Source organism: Centroberyx affinis, unplaced genomic scaffold (assembly GCF_046629955.1).
Source record: "Centroberyx affinis isolate AG114_WGS23_722 - 3 ecotype Tasmania unplaced genomic scaffold, CSIRO-AGI_Caff_v1 ptg004677l_1, whole genome shotgun sequence".
Classification (NCBI taxonomy): Eukaryota; Metazoa; Chordata; class Actinopteri; order Beryciformes; family Berycidae; genus Centroberyx; species Centroberyx affinis.
Genome location: NW_027282260.1, coordinates 114847 through 130444, shown reverse-complemented (window position 1 = coordinate 130444; position 15598 = coordinate 114847). Strand labels below are relative to the sequence as shown.

Here is a 15598-nt window from a genome sequence, read left to right as displayed (position 1 = left end):
CCTCTCCCGATCTCCCTCGCTCACTTTCAGCTCACTCTTACATCTAGCGTGCCCTTGCTCTCCCGTCTCCCTCCCTCTCCCCTTCCTTCCCTCTGTCTCTCCTCCTCTTTCCTCCTCCTCCTCCTCCTGCTCTCTCCACTCCGCTCTCATTCCCCCTCGCTCACACACTCACGCAGCATCCTCCCCTCTTCACTTCTACCTTCACACTCACCTCTTCGCGCCTCCCTCTCTCTCCGCTCCTCTCGCTTTCTCCCTCCGTCACCTACTAACACATATCATCCCTCGCATCTCCCCCCCCCCCCCCCCCACCTCCTCCTCCGTCTGTTGTCTGTCTCTCACGCTCTGTCTCCCTCGTTCCTCTCCCTCATTCTCATACATACACAGTCAACCTTGCTCTCTCGCGCAAAAACACACGCGCGTACACTCTGATGATTGGCACCCAAGGACAGAGCACCCTCTCCCCCAAACCGGCTACCAGGCAGGCAGCGTGTGCGTGTGGCTAAGCTTCTTGAGACTGAGCTCAGCTGAGGAAGAGGACGAGGAAGAGGCCATGGAGCACAGCCATATCTTCCCTGTCTTGTCCCCCAATGGCAGCACCTGGAGCCCGGGGCAGCAACCCCCTGAGGTAGCCCAGGGATGCCCCCTCGGACCACTGCCTGTCATCTACTACAGCGTCCTGCTCTGCCTCGGCCTGCCGGGTAAGACAAACTGGGTCTGTGTACATGTGTGTGTGCGTGTGTCTAATCACAAGCACATCTATGTCAGTGTTAAATGTGCGATACGTTTGATTAAGCGTGCATCGGTAGGTCGCGTCGGTTCCGCTTTTGCATCTTGATTTGTTGTGCACTCTGCGTGTTTGAGCGAATGTGTGTCACGCACAGCTGCTCCAGAGTGTCGGTCTTTGCGCACATACTGTTGATTTGTCACTCTGACCTTGTGGCAGTCACTTCAGTTTGTGTGTGCAGGCGTACTCCCTTGTGTGCATTTGTCTAAGTCTGCGCCTGTCTGTCAGAGTTTGTTTGTAAATCTGTCTCTTTACTTGGAAATATAAAGCGCCATAGAAGTCCAAGAGAAATTACAGTGACTGTATCTACAGTGCATCATAAAGAAAATATATTTAACCCCCAGTTCATTCTCCAAAATATCCCGCAGCTTGGATTTGATGTCTTGTCACAAAATAAGAGAATATAGAGACTTAATCTGGATTAAGTATGTGTGTGTGATGAACGATGGGATTAATGACTCATACTTCACCTCAGGGACAAGTGTGTGTGTTATACGGCTCCTGACTTACTGAATTAATGACGCTTCCTTGTTGTGTCTTTACCATTGACTGATTAGTCCATTCACAGTCATTGTCAGACCCATTTACCGCCTCTGTCCCACTGTGTGATCTATGGGTACTGACCTAGTCTCACACTGGGAAGCAAAGTGGTGTGTGTATGTGTGTGTGTACTGTATGTGTGTATGAGAGAGAGAGAGACAGACAGAAAGAGGCAGACAGAGAGAGAAAACCTGGAGGTCAGATGAAAGAGAAAAGTGCTGATGCCGAATCAGAGATTGGGGTTCAGATGTTGAAAGCCCTCTGGGCAGCCAGACCCACATCCACTCTGCTTTGGCCCTTCACCAAAATGTTTTTTCATTCTGTGTTCTGAGTAAAGGATGACACAATATTTAATGGTTTTCTTTTAACAAATTTTGAAGGTGTGATTTGGTACATAATGAGAGATATTCAGTTTGACATTGGTGGGAGTGAGGCAGATAAAAGAGCCCATATTACATTTGGTGAACACAATAGGTGAATTACAGCACACTGTTTGTCCCAATCCTAAATAATTAAACTGAATATATCTGCTTAAGCCCTGTAACACTTTTCTCTGATAAAGATTGGGAGTGAGATGTTATCAACAGCGTAAGCTGTTCTGGTTCGAAACAAATCTGCAATGCAAAGTGATAGAAGAGTATTTTGTATGCCAAGACTGCAGCTGCTGCACTGTCTTGCTGGCTTGTAAAAGTAAAGTCTTTTTTCTGATCAACTCTTGGCCAATCATTTCTCTCAGATGGCAAATCTAGCCTTGCACAATCAATTCTGTCTGCTGTCATTTAAAGTTCTCCGGGATGGGCTGAGTTTTATTTGATTGTACTGCTGAGTCGTCTTTACAAATGTGATTGAGGTTGTTTGTTTAATCACCGGGTAACAGCAACCTGAGATTGTAATGGAATCTTACAATAATTGTCTGAATTAATGGTTGGACTTGAGTGCGGTGGGCTGTTTGCAGTAGCAAGTTCAACTTATTTAATCATTATGACACAGCCCGTCCCAGCCGATCTGAGCCATGAGTATGAATGTTTCATGAGCTCTGCATGTGTGAATAGTAGCAGCCTGACCTAGAGACCCACACATATTTGACACCCTGTATAGATTGGGGGCTGTTACCTTCATTAACAACCACCGTTTCATTAGTTAAGAGCAATAGGGTTTCATGGATGTCTCTAGGTTACTCACAGAATCTGACCTCTGAAATGCAGGGAGAGAGGGATCAAAGAAAATCAAGAGCGCGGATTTGAGGGTGAAGGGGAAACAAAGGTAGGTGATGAGGAAAGGGATTACACAGGTTGAGTGGTAGGAAATGATTACTGTGTGACCTCGGGAAATGATAAACAGCTCCTGAGGAAAAGGGGATGAATAGGGAGAGACTGGAGTACGAGCAAGACAAGGACACACAGAGGGAGAGTGGAGTTAAGAGAGAGAGATCAGAGCAGTAATAGAGAGAGAGAAAGGGAGAGGGAGAGAGAGATTAATAATAGCAGAGTCAGTGAAGTAGCACCCCTGAGCCCTGAGTGGGGGAGCCACAGACGACAGAGCCGAGACGAATTGCCACATTTTTAATTAATCGCTAACTCGCTCTCTCTCTTTCTCTATCTACTCACTACGCCAAGCTGCTTGGGACAGAATAGCCGTGTGCTGGAATAGCAAACAGCATAATAGCCTTGCATCTTAAAAAAATAGTTGCCTTCGAGGAGTCAATTCTTTGCCTTACTCTTTGACACAGTGGGATTACAAGAATAGTGTCTGGTCTTTATACCGCACAGTCTGTCTCAGAGACACATACTGTAAATGGTGCAACTCACATTGGAGACACATACTCTAGGGTGTGTTGAGGGACAAGAGGGAAAGAAAATCAAAACATGATGTTGTGTTTTGGAATACCAACAAATTGAGTGCTTTGAAAAAACACAAATCTGAACAAAATCGGAAATTGGAGCTTTTATTCTTCCTCATCTCCTCTAGTTACAGTACATGTATGGTTGAAGTCTAATTACATTATTGGTGCCAGATTCCCAAATTCTGCAAACACAAAATACAGATTTAGTAAGCATGCATTTGATTCATCAACACACCTGTAACATATTAATTTTCTTAGTCCCAACGCATAATCATGGCTTTTCAAAACACTCCTCTAGCACTGTATTGTACGTACAAACATATTTGTTACAGCTAATCACCATACATTGCATGTCTTGATTTCTATTAAATACACACTCACACACACATCTTCTCATACTTCATGTGTTACTGCAATGCCTCACTACTGTATGAATGTAAATGTAATGTGTTGCTTACAAATGCTGGAGAGATGATATTATTTTATTCTCCGCAACTGGTCACTAATGTTTAAGCTTTAAGCTATTTGTAGAGTGGAGCCATTAAGGATGATCGGCCTATTCAGTGTGATAATTCAAAGAGTGAATTTGTGCACTGTGGCAGCAGAATCGTCCACGTGTCAGTGTCTTATGTACTCAAGAGCATCTGCCTGTGCATGTGAACCTGCATGTGTGTGTGCGTATGTGGAGTAACGTGTAACATGTCTGTGCATGTTTGCGTGTTTGTGCCTGGAATCATTTCACGGTGTACCTGTATGTGTCGGTTACCACCCAACAGTCTGCGGTGCGTCTGGTGCACGTGCCAGCGGGACAACATCTCCCCCCCACCCCACCTGTGCACCATCCTTAGGGGAGAGGGTCAGGCATGCTCAGTGCTAAAGACCCCCTCTCCCATGCCGCTGTATGGTCCAGGTGTCAGCCGCCACTTAATGAAGAGATGGGACCCATTGATTTTTAGTTTGGACTATTGATTGAGTGCCAGTCTGTACCTGGGATAGGGCATGTATGGTGGGGTTGGGGGGTGGAGGGGGGGGCTTGGTAATAGATACTATCACAATTAAACTGGAGCTTGGGATTAGAGGGTTTAGACTGAATGAAGAGGAAAGAATGGGAAGGTTTGTGAAGGGCATCCAATGAGCAAAGGGAAGACAGACAGGATGAGCGCAACGGCACAAGTTGATGCACCTGTGAAGGGGAAAGAGAGGAGAGGGCGCAGTGGAGGAGGGGTGGACAGAGGGGGAAAAGAGGATGAATATTCAGTGAAATAGTAAGGCGGGAGGATGGGATGTGCAGGACGCTTTGGTCTGGTTTGTCTCTAGTCCGCAACTGGGAACACGTGAGGGAGGGAGAGAGGCAGGGAGCATGTGGGCCTGTCATGGGGGAGACGAGCCAGAGAGGGCGCGGGAGGACAGGGAGGCACGAGAGGACGGAGCTGCAATAAATCAGATGGTTGTTGGTGCAATGACAGAGCTGACTTTGTTTGACCAGTTGACAGCATGACAGCTATCACTGCTGCTGAAAACGCTGCATCCACTTGGCACCTCCCAGTCAAATAATGAGTGTTTGCATGTTGTTTTGTGTTCTTCATACAACAGTAATCTATCAATGTTATGATAATTATAGTGCCATTATCTGGACGATGTATTAATCTTGCACCTCCCTCCTCAATCTCCTCCTCCTGCCTGCTTTCCAACCATTTGCCCTTCTTCTCTTCCCTTCTCTCTCCACTTTTCCTTACATTCCTCTCGTCTATCATTCTCTCCTCTCCCTCTCACTCAAACTACCTTTCACCACTCATGTTTTTTTTTTGTTTTGTTTTTTTGGGTTCGGAGCTGGAACCTCATAAAAAAGTGATTGGAGAAGGTACAAGGGCACATTACTATTGTTTATGAACCTATTAAACATGATAAACTGAGTTTGCCAGTTTGCAATGCCACACCATTGGCAGCAGAGTTAGCCTTGATGTGAGGACAGTCATCTCGACCAAACATTTAGTCACTATGGCGTGTCTGGACAACGAATAGCTGTAAAGGTGAGCACCGGCAGGCTGGGGAGCAGACAGCAGAGCACTGCAGTAGCATCAATATCATTAGCAGCAAACATGGGCTCTTTCTTCCAAGAAATATCCTCATTTCTCCTAAATCTCCTCTCTCTAAATTATGTCTCGCTGTGTTTGTCTTTTTTCTTCTCCTCCCCCTTAACACTCAGATCTCGGATCACCTCTCCCGAGGCTGTGATGACAAGCTAGATGTGAAAGCTTATCCACACAGTAATAGGTGTTTAGTTATTTAATTATCACATTTGTATCACCTCACCAGCTTGACATTGAATATAAATGGATAATGAGGGAATGGAAGAGGCTTACAGACTGTCAGATTCAAAATTTTTACCTCATGACAGTATCAGGATTTTAAAGTTTAGGGTTATTTTGAGCTGAATTCGGGTTTGAGGAAAACATATCACTCAAACTTAATGTTGATTTGGTGTTGGAGTTTGATGAACAAGGTCTGTGTTTAATATATGGACTATCTAGCTTTGTAGCTGGGATGTGCTCCTGGTCTTTGTTCAGGGAATTAAGGAATCGTCCTGCTCTATGTCCAATCTGACACTTTGAGAAGACAAAGGGGAAATGGTTGTCATCAGGAACAAAGTGCCTGTGACCTTTGAAGCAAGCTTTGATATTCACCCCCTCTCTGTCTCTCGCCTCTTCCCTTCCTCCCACTCTCTCTCCACTCTCCTCTCTACCTCTCTCTCTCATCCTGTCGTTCCATCTAATCCTCTCCTCCGTTCCCTTCCCTCTCAATCACCTGCTCTCTTTTTAACGCTGTGTGACCTTCCTTAAACCACACTTTATTTCTCCCCCTGTCTATTTCTTCATCCCTCTCCATCGCTCTCTCCCGCTCTCGTTTTCTCCTCTAGTCTCATTAGCCAGAGCCCCCGGATAAGCAGTCAAAGTCCAACTTAAATTTCCTGCAAATGAAAAAAAAACGAAAAACTTAATTGCAATTAAGTTTTAATTGCAATTAAGGTAATTCCCGTGCATTTCTCATTTTTGTTCTTCTGCGCAATTTCCCATTTCAATGTTTTGTCTGTGTGATACGACGCCCACAGGATGGACTGCTGAATACTGTGTGGGGAGGCAGCTGCATCTCATGTGTTTTGCCAACTGGTTTAGAGGGGTTAAGCTGCGCAGTGTCGTTTGTCAGCAGCCCGTCTGAACACGTCCCTTTAGTGGTGGGATGAGTCAGCCTCGTTACACACCTCAGGGAGCACGCTGTGCCTTCTCTTCTCCCGCTAAACAACGTCAATGGCCCTGTCCCTCGTTATATTAGAGGAACAGCGGGGGAGCAGAGGCACAAAAGCACTCACACACAAATAGACAGAAGGGTCAACCAGGCAAACGTATACACACACACGAACACGTATGAACAGACGCAGGCATGCTCAGATGCCACACACACAGCAGCAAACATAGACAGACAGACACACAGCGGTTCATGTCTGTCCTACAGGTCATTCTAATTCCCCTCTCTGCTGGAGACAAGCCCTGCTCTGGCTGCTTATTCCCTGTAAAGAGACAAAAGATTTGTGTGTGTGTGTGTGTGTATGTGTGTATGTCTGACTGTCTGTCTGCATCCGTATGTCTGTGTGGGCAGGCGTGAGATGCAGGTGTGTTTGTATGCATGCATGCATGCCTGCGTGTGTGTCTGCATACGTGCCTGTCTATATATGCATCTGTCTGTGTGTATGTGTGTGTGTGTGTGCATGAGTGTGCATCTCTCCAGCTTGTCTGTCCCCATTCCTGCCGAGCTGAGCCCTTTGCCACCCCATGCCCTCAGAATGCCGAGCAGATCCATCGGCTCCTCTCCCCCAGCCCCAGAGACAAAGTAAAGAGCAGGAGTCAATTGAAATGAATGGGCAGCCCAATGCAAGCTGGCCAGGGCTAAATGGAAATGTCAAGCTCACCACGGATCCCTTTTGTTTGTCTGTAGAAGGCCTCGTCTCACTGGGGAGCCTGAACCGAATAATACCCAGCCAATGACAGACAACACCCCAGTATTTCCAATCCATGTCACTCCTCTCTCTTTAGAGGGGTATGAACAGAGAGAGAGAGGGAGGCAGACAGAGAGAGAGAAACAGAGAAAGTGATGGGCAAAGATAGCAGAGAGAGAGGTGATTATAGGTGAGGTCTATTGTGTACGATTTGCTTCACTGTTCTATTGGATATCCATCGGGAGAATTTTCAGTAGCTTGGGGCTTAGCAGCACACCTTTCTTCATAGTAACAAACACAGGCACTGATAACATCCCTCCACCTGGATGCATGAGTGGGTGGGTGTGGGCTAGGTGAGAGGCTGCAGGTGTGCACACACACTGACAGGTGTGAAGGGGTGGCTATACGGGAAATGACACGTAACAGTCAGTAGGAAAAAATATTTGCCAGAGGACCAGACAAACAGAAAAGAGCTGGTTGAAATGAGAAATAGACAAGGAATGATAGATAAAAATGACAACCGGGTAGTTCAGTGGATGAGCAGTCAGTCAGACTGTCAATCAGTCAGACAGGCAGACAACCTAATAGAAAAAAAAATGTTGAGGGAATTTGCAGAGGCAATGATACAGGCAAAGTGTGGAAGAGTAGTTGTGGAAGACCAAGAATCGATAGGACAGTCAACCAAAATTCAACATGATAGCAATTTCGGTGTGTCTGTGCAAGGGTTCGGTTCACTGACCAACCACCTTGTTGGATTTCCCAGGGGAAGGGGAGGAGAGCAATCTAGCAACCCCACATGTATATTGGCTTGTCATGTCTTGTAACCTGCTTTGACATCTCATACATTGACTATTGACAGATCGTATGTTAATGAATTGGCACATCCCTAACAATGTGTTTTGTGTGTGTGTGTGTGTGTGTGTGTGTGTGTGTGAGAGAGAGAGAGAGCTTGGCTGTTCATGAACATGTTTGTGTGTGTCAGTGTTTGTATGCTAGTCTATGTTTGTCCATGTTTGTATGCCTGAGCATACGTGTGTCCCTGTGTTAATGTGTGTTTGCCTTTTGCTGCTCATCCCCCAGTCTGGCAAGGACATCTTTAGTCATTATCTGGAGCCGGCTTTGTAATTTGTAATCAGCTGATAGTGGCTGGGGCTGTGAAGTGTGATGCACCAGACTCCAAGCTGCCATATTTAATCCAATCCCAGATCTATTACTGCAGAGGGGGGACAGGACCACAGAACATTCATTCCCCCCACTAGATGGCCAGCGACAGCTGCTAAGTGCATTGATGTCTCGGTGATGTGGCGATGCAAATCAATGTCAGAGGCAGCTTCATCTGAAGGAACAGATCAGAGATGGCTTCATGCCGCACCAGCTAGTTTCACTAAATGGGGGTGGTTAGCAACAGTAAATGATTAAGCCATTATTGTGTGTCTTTGATTGTTAGTTTAAGTGATTGACACAGTGCAGCATGAAATAGGAATCTTTGGATAAATTGGAAAGGTATTTGTTTACTCAAATAGTGATAGCTTTTGAATCTTTTTGAATCTCACACCTGTATGATACTTACATAGTGTGTAAGAACTTACACTAATCTATCATGTGTAAAAGTGTGGGTTTCATGTGTGGGTTTCAAAAATTACTTTCATGCAACATCGAACACTTCCACATGAAAACAGAATTCACATATGTAATTAAAAACTCCATCAATATTGGCAAATATTTATGAATTCTCTGTATTGACAATGAATTAAAGCCCGATTTTGATTGTTTTGAGCTTTTACATGCCAGGAAACGCACAGTGTCTACAAAGTCAGTATCCCGTTCACTGTCTATGGAGTATCTCCTCTTGCATGCTCACAAGTCTTTAATCAACCATCCAAGATCATGGGAATAACATGTAAATATGGTTACGGGGGGAATTTTCAACACAGACAAAAGCGGAATGAAGCTGTTCGACTGCTAAGCGACAGTTCCACGTGACAGGCAGAATCTGTGCTGCTCCTGTCTGATTCTGGCAGGCAGACAGAGGTGATGCTTTGGTAACAGCAGCGGTGGGCTGAATCACATCCAGGCCTTTGTGTCCACGTTCTCTTTATCACCACAAGAGAGACAGAAGTGATTTTCCCCTTGTGCCCTCCTCGTGGGCCATTCACCATTCCCGTGCCATGACTCCCTGGGAGGTAGACAGAAGGTCAGAGAGAGAGAGAGAGATGGAATGAATAAACAGAATAAACAGAGGGTGGCAGGACATAAGACGCGGTGACGGACGGATAGAGAAACATCTGAGGTGGCTTCGTGGAAGAGGAACATGTGACATCATATATAAGAGAGGGGCTGAATACAGTAGATGGAGGCAACAGAGGGGAACAGAACAAGAGAGAGAAGGACGGAGGCATGAAGATAGACAGAGAGAGAAAGAGTGAGAGAGCAAAGGAACTGAGTGGAGGTTAGAGGTGGAAGGAGAGAGAGAGACAGAGACAGTGGATGAAAGAGAGAGGCGGGGGTGTCCTTGTGCATTGTTTTTCGGGCTAAAGTGGCATTGGCGGTAGCGACAGGCAGTAGTGGACTCAGCAGATTACCAAGGCTGTGATGCTGCACATTGTCCCCCTGTTTTTGTTGTGGCTTTACTCTTTATTAGAGATAACAAATTGGCCAGAGGCAGAGGCAGGTGCTGCTGGAACTACACAGCAGGTGGAGGTGGATGAAAAGCAATGAACAGGGGGAGGGATTACAGAGAGAGCAGTATGGTAAATACTGTCTGGGGACAATAAAGGATTTGAACATTTTGTGTGTGTGTGTGTGTGTGTGTGTGTGTGTGTGTGTGTGTTGAGCTGAAACTGAAAAAAACTAAAATCGTGCAGGGGGCAAAGGCTGCAACCAGCATGCTCCTTGAGCCTGCTTGGTAGCTATGGTGATGCTGTCCATGGTGCTGAAATCATTCACACAATTTGTGTCCTTTTTTGCGTGTTTGTGTGTTTGCATGTGTGTGTTAGTGCAGTCACACTTGTGTGTTGCCAGCACCTACATGTCCTCTGCCTCTGTGCTCTGTGTATTATACTATACAATAACAACAACATATATAACAACACAACAACATATATTGTGTGTGTTATTGGCTGGATGAGTGTTACCTCTTTTCAATAACCTGCCCACTAACACTCCCTCTCTTTCTTTGTTTCCTTCCTTGCCCTAACCTGCACCCATTCCTTTTCCAATCTCTACCTCATCATTATTTTTCCTTTCCCATCATTTTCCAATTTCTGCTCTCTATCTTCTCCTTTCAATCACTCTCTCTCATCCCTCCCCCCCTCCTTCCTCCTCCTAGCCAACATCCTGACAGTCATCATCCTGTCCCAGTTGGTGTTACGTCGTCAGAAGTCCTCCTACAACTATCTCCTGGCACTGGCGGCTGCTGACATCCTAGTCCTCCTCCTCATTGTTTTTGTCGACTTCCTGTTGGAGGACTTTATTCTGGCCACGCCGCTGCCGCCGTCCCTCAACAATGCAGTGCAGGTTCTGGAGTTCTCCTCCATCCACACCTCCATCTGGATCACCGTGCCTCTCACCGTCGACCGATACATCGCTGTCTGCCACCCACTGCGCTACCACACTGTCTCCTACCCGGCCCGCACACGAAAAGTGATATTAGCGGTCTATATTGGGTGTCTTCTCTCTGCAGCACCCTACTACTGGTGGCCCGAGCTCTGGCACAGCCTGCCTGGGGTGGGGAGTGGCGGTGGGGCTGGGGATGGAGGCAGAGGAGAGGGCAGCAGGAGCAGCGTGGCCCAGCATGTTCTGGTGTGGGCTCACTGTGCCACCGTCTACCTCCTCCCCTGCACCGTCTTCTTCTCCCTCAACGCCGTCATCGTGCGGAAGCTACGCCGACGCCGCAGCTGTTTCCGTCTGCGCGGCTATTCCACCGGCAAGACCACCGCCATTCTCCTGGCCATCACCTCCATCTTCGCAGTGCTGTGGGCACCGCGCACCCTCATGATCCTCTACCACTTCTACTCGCCTCCTCCGACCTCACAAGGTGCCGGACGACTGCTCCACCTGCTCACTGACTTGGCCAACATGCTAGCGCTGCTCAACACTGGCGTCAACTTCTTCCTCTACTGCTTCATCAGCAAGCGCTTCCGGGGCATGGCAGCCAACGTGCTGCGAGCCCTGTTCCGCTGCCGGAAGCAGCCGCCGCCGTTCTACGCCGGCCACAACTTCTCCATCACAAGCAGTCCCTGGATCTCACCAGCCAATTCCCACTGTATCAAGATGCTGGTGTACCAGTATGACAAAAACGGGAAGCCCATATGTATTTCCTCTTGAGTTGTCAACCAGCAACAACCACCCCCACCCCTCAACCCTTGGGGGACACATGGGGGCCTTGTTTCCCTGGCGACCAACTTTGCCCACATGGGACTCTTTGAGGCTTGAAAATGTCAACCAGCCTGGAGGGCTGCAGAGGTTGGAACAGGGATGAGAGTTTGGCTAGCTTTGAGAGATAACAAAGTGGTAAGATAGCAAAGTGGAAAAGCAAACAACAGAGATATGTGCGTGACTGAAAATGGCAAGCCGTCTCAATTCAAATCGAGCATTCACAAAGCAGCAACCAGCATCAAAAATACGTGTTATTTCCTCCATGCAAAAAAACCTAAAGTGACTGACTGCTTGAGTGAGCGACTCCAGACTGCGCTATTGCCCGGAGTGTGATGAGGAGTTATGACTGAGATCGCAGACTGATAAAGGGGTATCACCGCAACCTATCACTGACTTTTATGAGCCACTGTTTGCAACAGCGCAAGAAAGTGACAACTAGATGGATCCTTTGTGAAGCATCAAACTCTCGGTGACATTGGTTCCTTTATACACCCCTTCTCTATTGTACACTGCCGCTACCGGTGAAGACTTTGAACAGCTGTGTCTTTGTCCGTTGGGAGTCATTTCCAGTGAGAAGAGATCCAATCAGAGTCTGGGCATTAAGCATCTCACCTTTAGGGGTGATTCACTCAGGCAGAGCCACCAATTGTGTGTCCACTGCCCACAATTTTGACTGCCTCTCAAGCATAGTAAAACTGCGCTCTCATTTCCAGTTAAATATGCAGAGGTGTCTTAAAGGCATGTTAAGTGGGGCTTTTATAAAAAAATCAGCCCTTGTTGACTTTCCTGATGTGTGTGCTGAGTTCGTCCTAGCAGTGCAGGTCACCTACAAGTTGGCACTTGCTATGGATGACAAAATTATCCAACAACCAAGCTCACAGAAGTTCTTAGGATGAGTAGGCACTCTACTTATTGTTGTCATGGTAATGGTAAAATATGTATTCATGGTAGACTTGACTGTTATTGTAGATGCACAAAAATACAAGACACAAAAAATTTGACTTGGGGTCGGCGTGGCTCCAAGGTGTCATTAATCTTGTAATCACGTTTCCAATATTAGGGAGAGGAAATTTCTGCTATTAGTAGATAGCAGATAGTCCTCTATTAAATATTAATGGTCCTTGATGACTTACTGTTAGCCATTATCTGGATGAATGTAACTGAATATCTCTTTAACCCTTTACCTTTCTGACAGAGAGAGAGAGAGAGAGAGAGAGAGAGAGAGAGAGAGAGAGAGAGAGAGAGAGAGAGAGAGACAATAGAAGCTGCCCTTCAGTTTGTTTTCTCTTCCAAGCATCTGAAAAGCAGTGAATTTGGTCTCAAGGCCGTGGCAGCACATTTCAACTTGGCTCATTCTGCCGCTGGGTGATGGGAACCTTGATTTTACACAGAAACACACTCACATAGATCAACTCTGCCTCAGTCCTGCCCAGTAACAAACCATCAATGTGAACAGTGAACACACACACACACACACACACACACACACACACACCTTGTGCTGTATTGCCCACAGACAGAGCACATTAAGATCAATGCGCATCCATTCTGCAGACACCTTAGGGCATTAGAAGTGTTCATCTATCTAGCAAGAATGGAGCTGTGCCAAAGGGCAAATCTCACCCTGGAGGGATCAGACACATCATGCCTTTTTGCCAGTTTTTGATGAATACGCCTTTAAATCTGATGAATGTAAGGCAATATGTCTGTCATAGTTGCTAAAGTCATGCCCTCAAAACTCTTGTTCGACACTTGTCTGAATCACGGAGGGGCTGTGTGTCTGCGTGTGTGGTGTGGGGGGGTTAAAGCAGAGCATTACTGAAAGCCTTTCTCCTTTTGTCACCACAGCAACAATAAAGCAAGAATTATGGAAAAGAAATGGCTGCAGTTGAAAACGAGGGCAAGGGTGAATGGGATTGAGTAAGGGCTAATACAAAATTTAATCACTGGCTTATGTGATGTTTTTTTCCCCATTTCTTTCCCAATCAAAGATTACTTGCAGAGTAAACCTAATCCTCCTACTTCCAACTCACCTTTTTCAGTTTGATTATGCACTCAGGTGTAATTGCCACTCAGGCGTAATTGCCACCTGCCCCTACCACTGCCACCTACCTTCTCCATGTCAAATGCACTTGTCTTACTCAAAGTTAATTTCACAAGAAGGTGAAGTCCCCTTTAGTCATTAAACAGATTAGACTGCAGACTTCAGTGCGGCACATGCATACATGCACGCCCACACCCGCAGAACATATCACTCCATCATTTCTCATCACAAAATTTATCCCTACAGTTAGGGACCTTGGGTTAGGTAGCAGATGTTAAGCGTGATGTGATGGAGATGAACGGCCAATCCTACGACAAAGGGTCAATAACCAATAATCACTCAGCAAGCTCCTTGACCCCCAGCCAGTCATAACACAGTCCATCAAAATCACACTGCTTACATAGTCATGCTCTACAGGTCATTCAATTTCATATGTGTACAGGAACTAAAACACACATATTAATCCCAATCAATATTGCCAAATGATCGGACTGCGTTCATTAGGAAAGAAAGATTGCAAAAAGTGTCCGGGCTTCAGCGCATTTAGCCTGAAGAGATCATGCCAAATCAATGCTGCCGTGACATTCATTTCATGCCCCAACCCTACCCGATGTTTTGACCATGTTAATGTGACATTTGTGATGGGATCCTTAGAAGGTGAGCGAGCCCCGGGGGCCGCCGCGCCTCCTCCCCGCTGCCTCCAGGGAAAGAGTCGGGCGTGCTGAGAAACCAAAGCAGAGGGGCGGCTGGGGAGTCCGCCACATGCAGGTGTCCCTTCGTCTCCCACGTGAGGCACTCAGGAGCCGGTGGGAGGGTGTGTGTGTGTGTGTGTGTGTGTGTGTGTGTGTGTGTGTGTGTGTGTTGGTGGTGGTGGTGGGGGGGGGGAAGTCCACAATGGATGACACCAATAACTCTTCCCCGTAATGGGAAAAAACCCAGCGTCTATATTTTCTTCAGCCAGATATTAAAAAGATAACCAAACATAAATCGATCAGAGGAGAATATTGTATTTTGTCTCTCTCTCTCACCCTGCTTTGCTCCGTTAGTGTGTGTATTCCTCGCTCTCTCTCTCTCTCTCTCTCCCTGCTCAGCTTTATCTATCTAACTGTATGTGTGCAGTGTGTGAAAGTGTCAGTGTGTATCTGTTCATGCCTGTGGGCGTGTGTGTGTGTGTGTGTGTGTGTATGTGTGTGTGTGTACATAATGTCCGTGTTAGACAGAAAGCTTTAAAAAGTGTTTGTGCCATAAGACCTGTAATGTATGAAATCAAATATGTATTTATACTCCATCATGATGAATATAATTGCATACAGCACAGTATTATAGTGATATATCCATGAATGTACAACAGTTGCTTCTGGCATTTTTGCTGGTATTTTTTTCATTGTGCTTTTCTAAACAATGGTCTTTTACCTCTCTTCATGGCAGTGTTTCATAAAATGTGTTTTTTGATTGTACTGGAGTGATTATAGGCTTGCATAATTCATTTTTTTTCTTCTTAATGAATGTATTGACTATACAAAGAGTATGTATTACTGTGCTGTGGGAAAGTATGCAGAAAAGTATTGGCCAATATCAATATTTTTGAATAACGAAATAAAGAATGATATCTTTAAGGATCAAAGAGATATAGTGATGCTGGTGATCTGTGTTGTTTTGTCCCACTCAATATCACACTCTCAACCCCAATGAGAAAAACACATCTGACATCGTTTTCAATACTGTAATCAACACCAAGGATGTGAGCTGTGAACACAGATTCTTTGTACTATCACACACACACTTGGGAGTGAGATACAGACTGCAGAGCGTGCTTGATAGTCATTTGTCCGTGCTTGTCATTGACAACCTGACACTGCTTAGTAATTACTATCTGACTTAAGGTCTGCTGTTTGATTATGCTGTTAGCACAGTCACACACCCACACGCACACATGCACGCACACACACACACACACACACACACACACACACACACACCTTCTTCTCATGCCCATCAAAGAAATAGAGGGAAAAGGTG

The 15598-nt window shown here is 46.1% G+C and overlaps 1 protein-coding gene across 1 annotated transcript; it reads left to right on the top strand.

Annotated features, from left to right (window-relative positions):
• Nucleotides 1-550: 550 nt before the first annotated feature.
• gpr139 (G protein-coupled receptor 139) lies at nt 551-11484 on the top strand. The gene is made up of 2 exons (XM_071544808.1): nt 551-698; nt 10487-11484. Exons 1-2 carry the CDS (start codon nt 551-553, stop codon nt 11482-11484), a joined length of 1146 nt encoding a protein of 381 aa, XP_071400909.1.
• The last annotated feature ends 4114 nt before the right edge of the window (nt 11485-15598 follow it).

Excerpts from the sequence above, each read along its gene's own strand:
- gpr139 (XM_071544808.1), top strand. The coding sequence starts at position 551 with ATGGAGCACAGCCATATCTTCCCTGTCTTGTCCCCCAATGGCAGCACC. Across the intron at positions 699-10,486 it reads GCTCTGCCTCGGCCTGCCGG|CCAACATCCTGACAGTCATC; the intron begins GTAAGACAAACT and ends TCCTCCTCCTAG.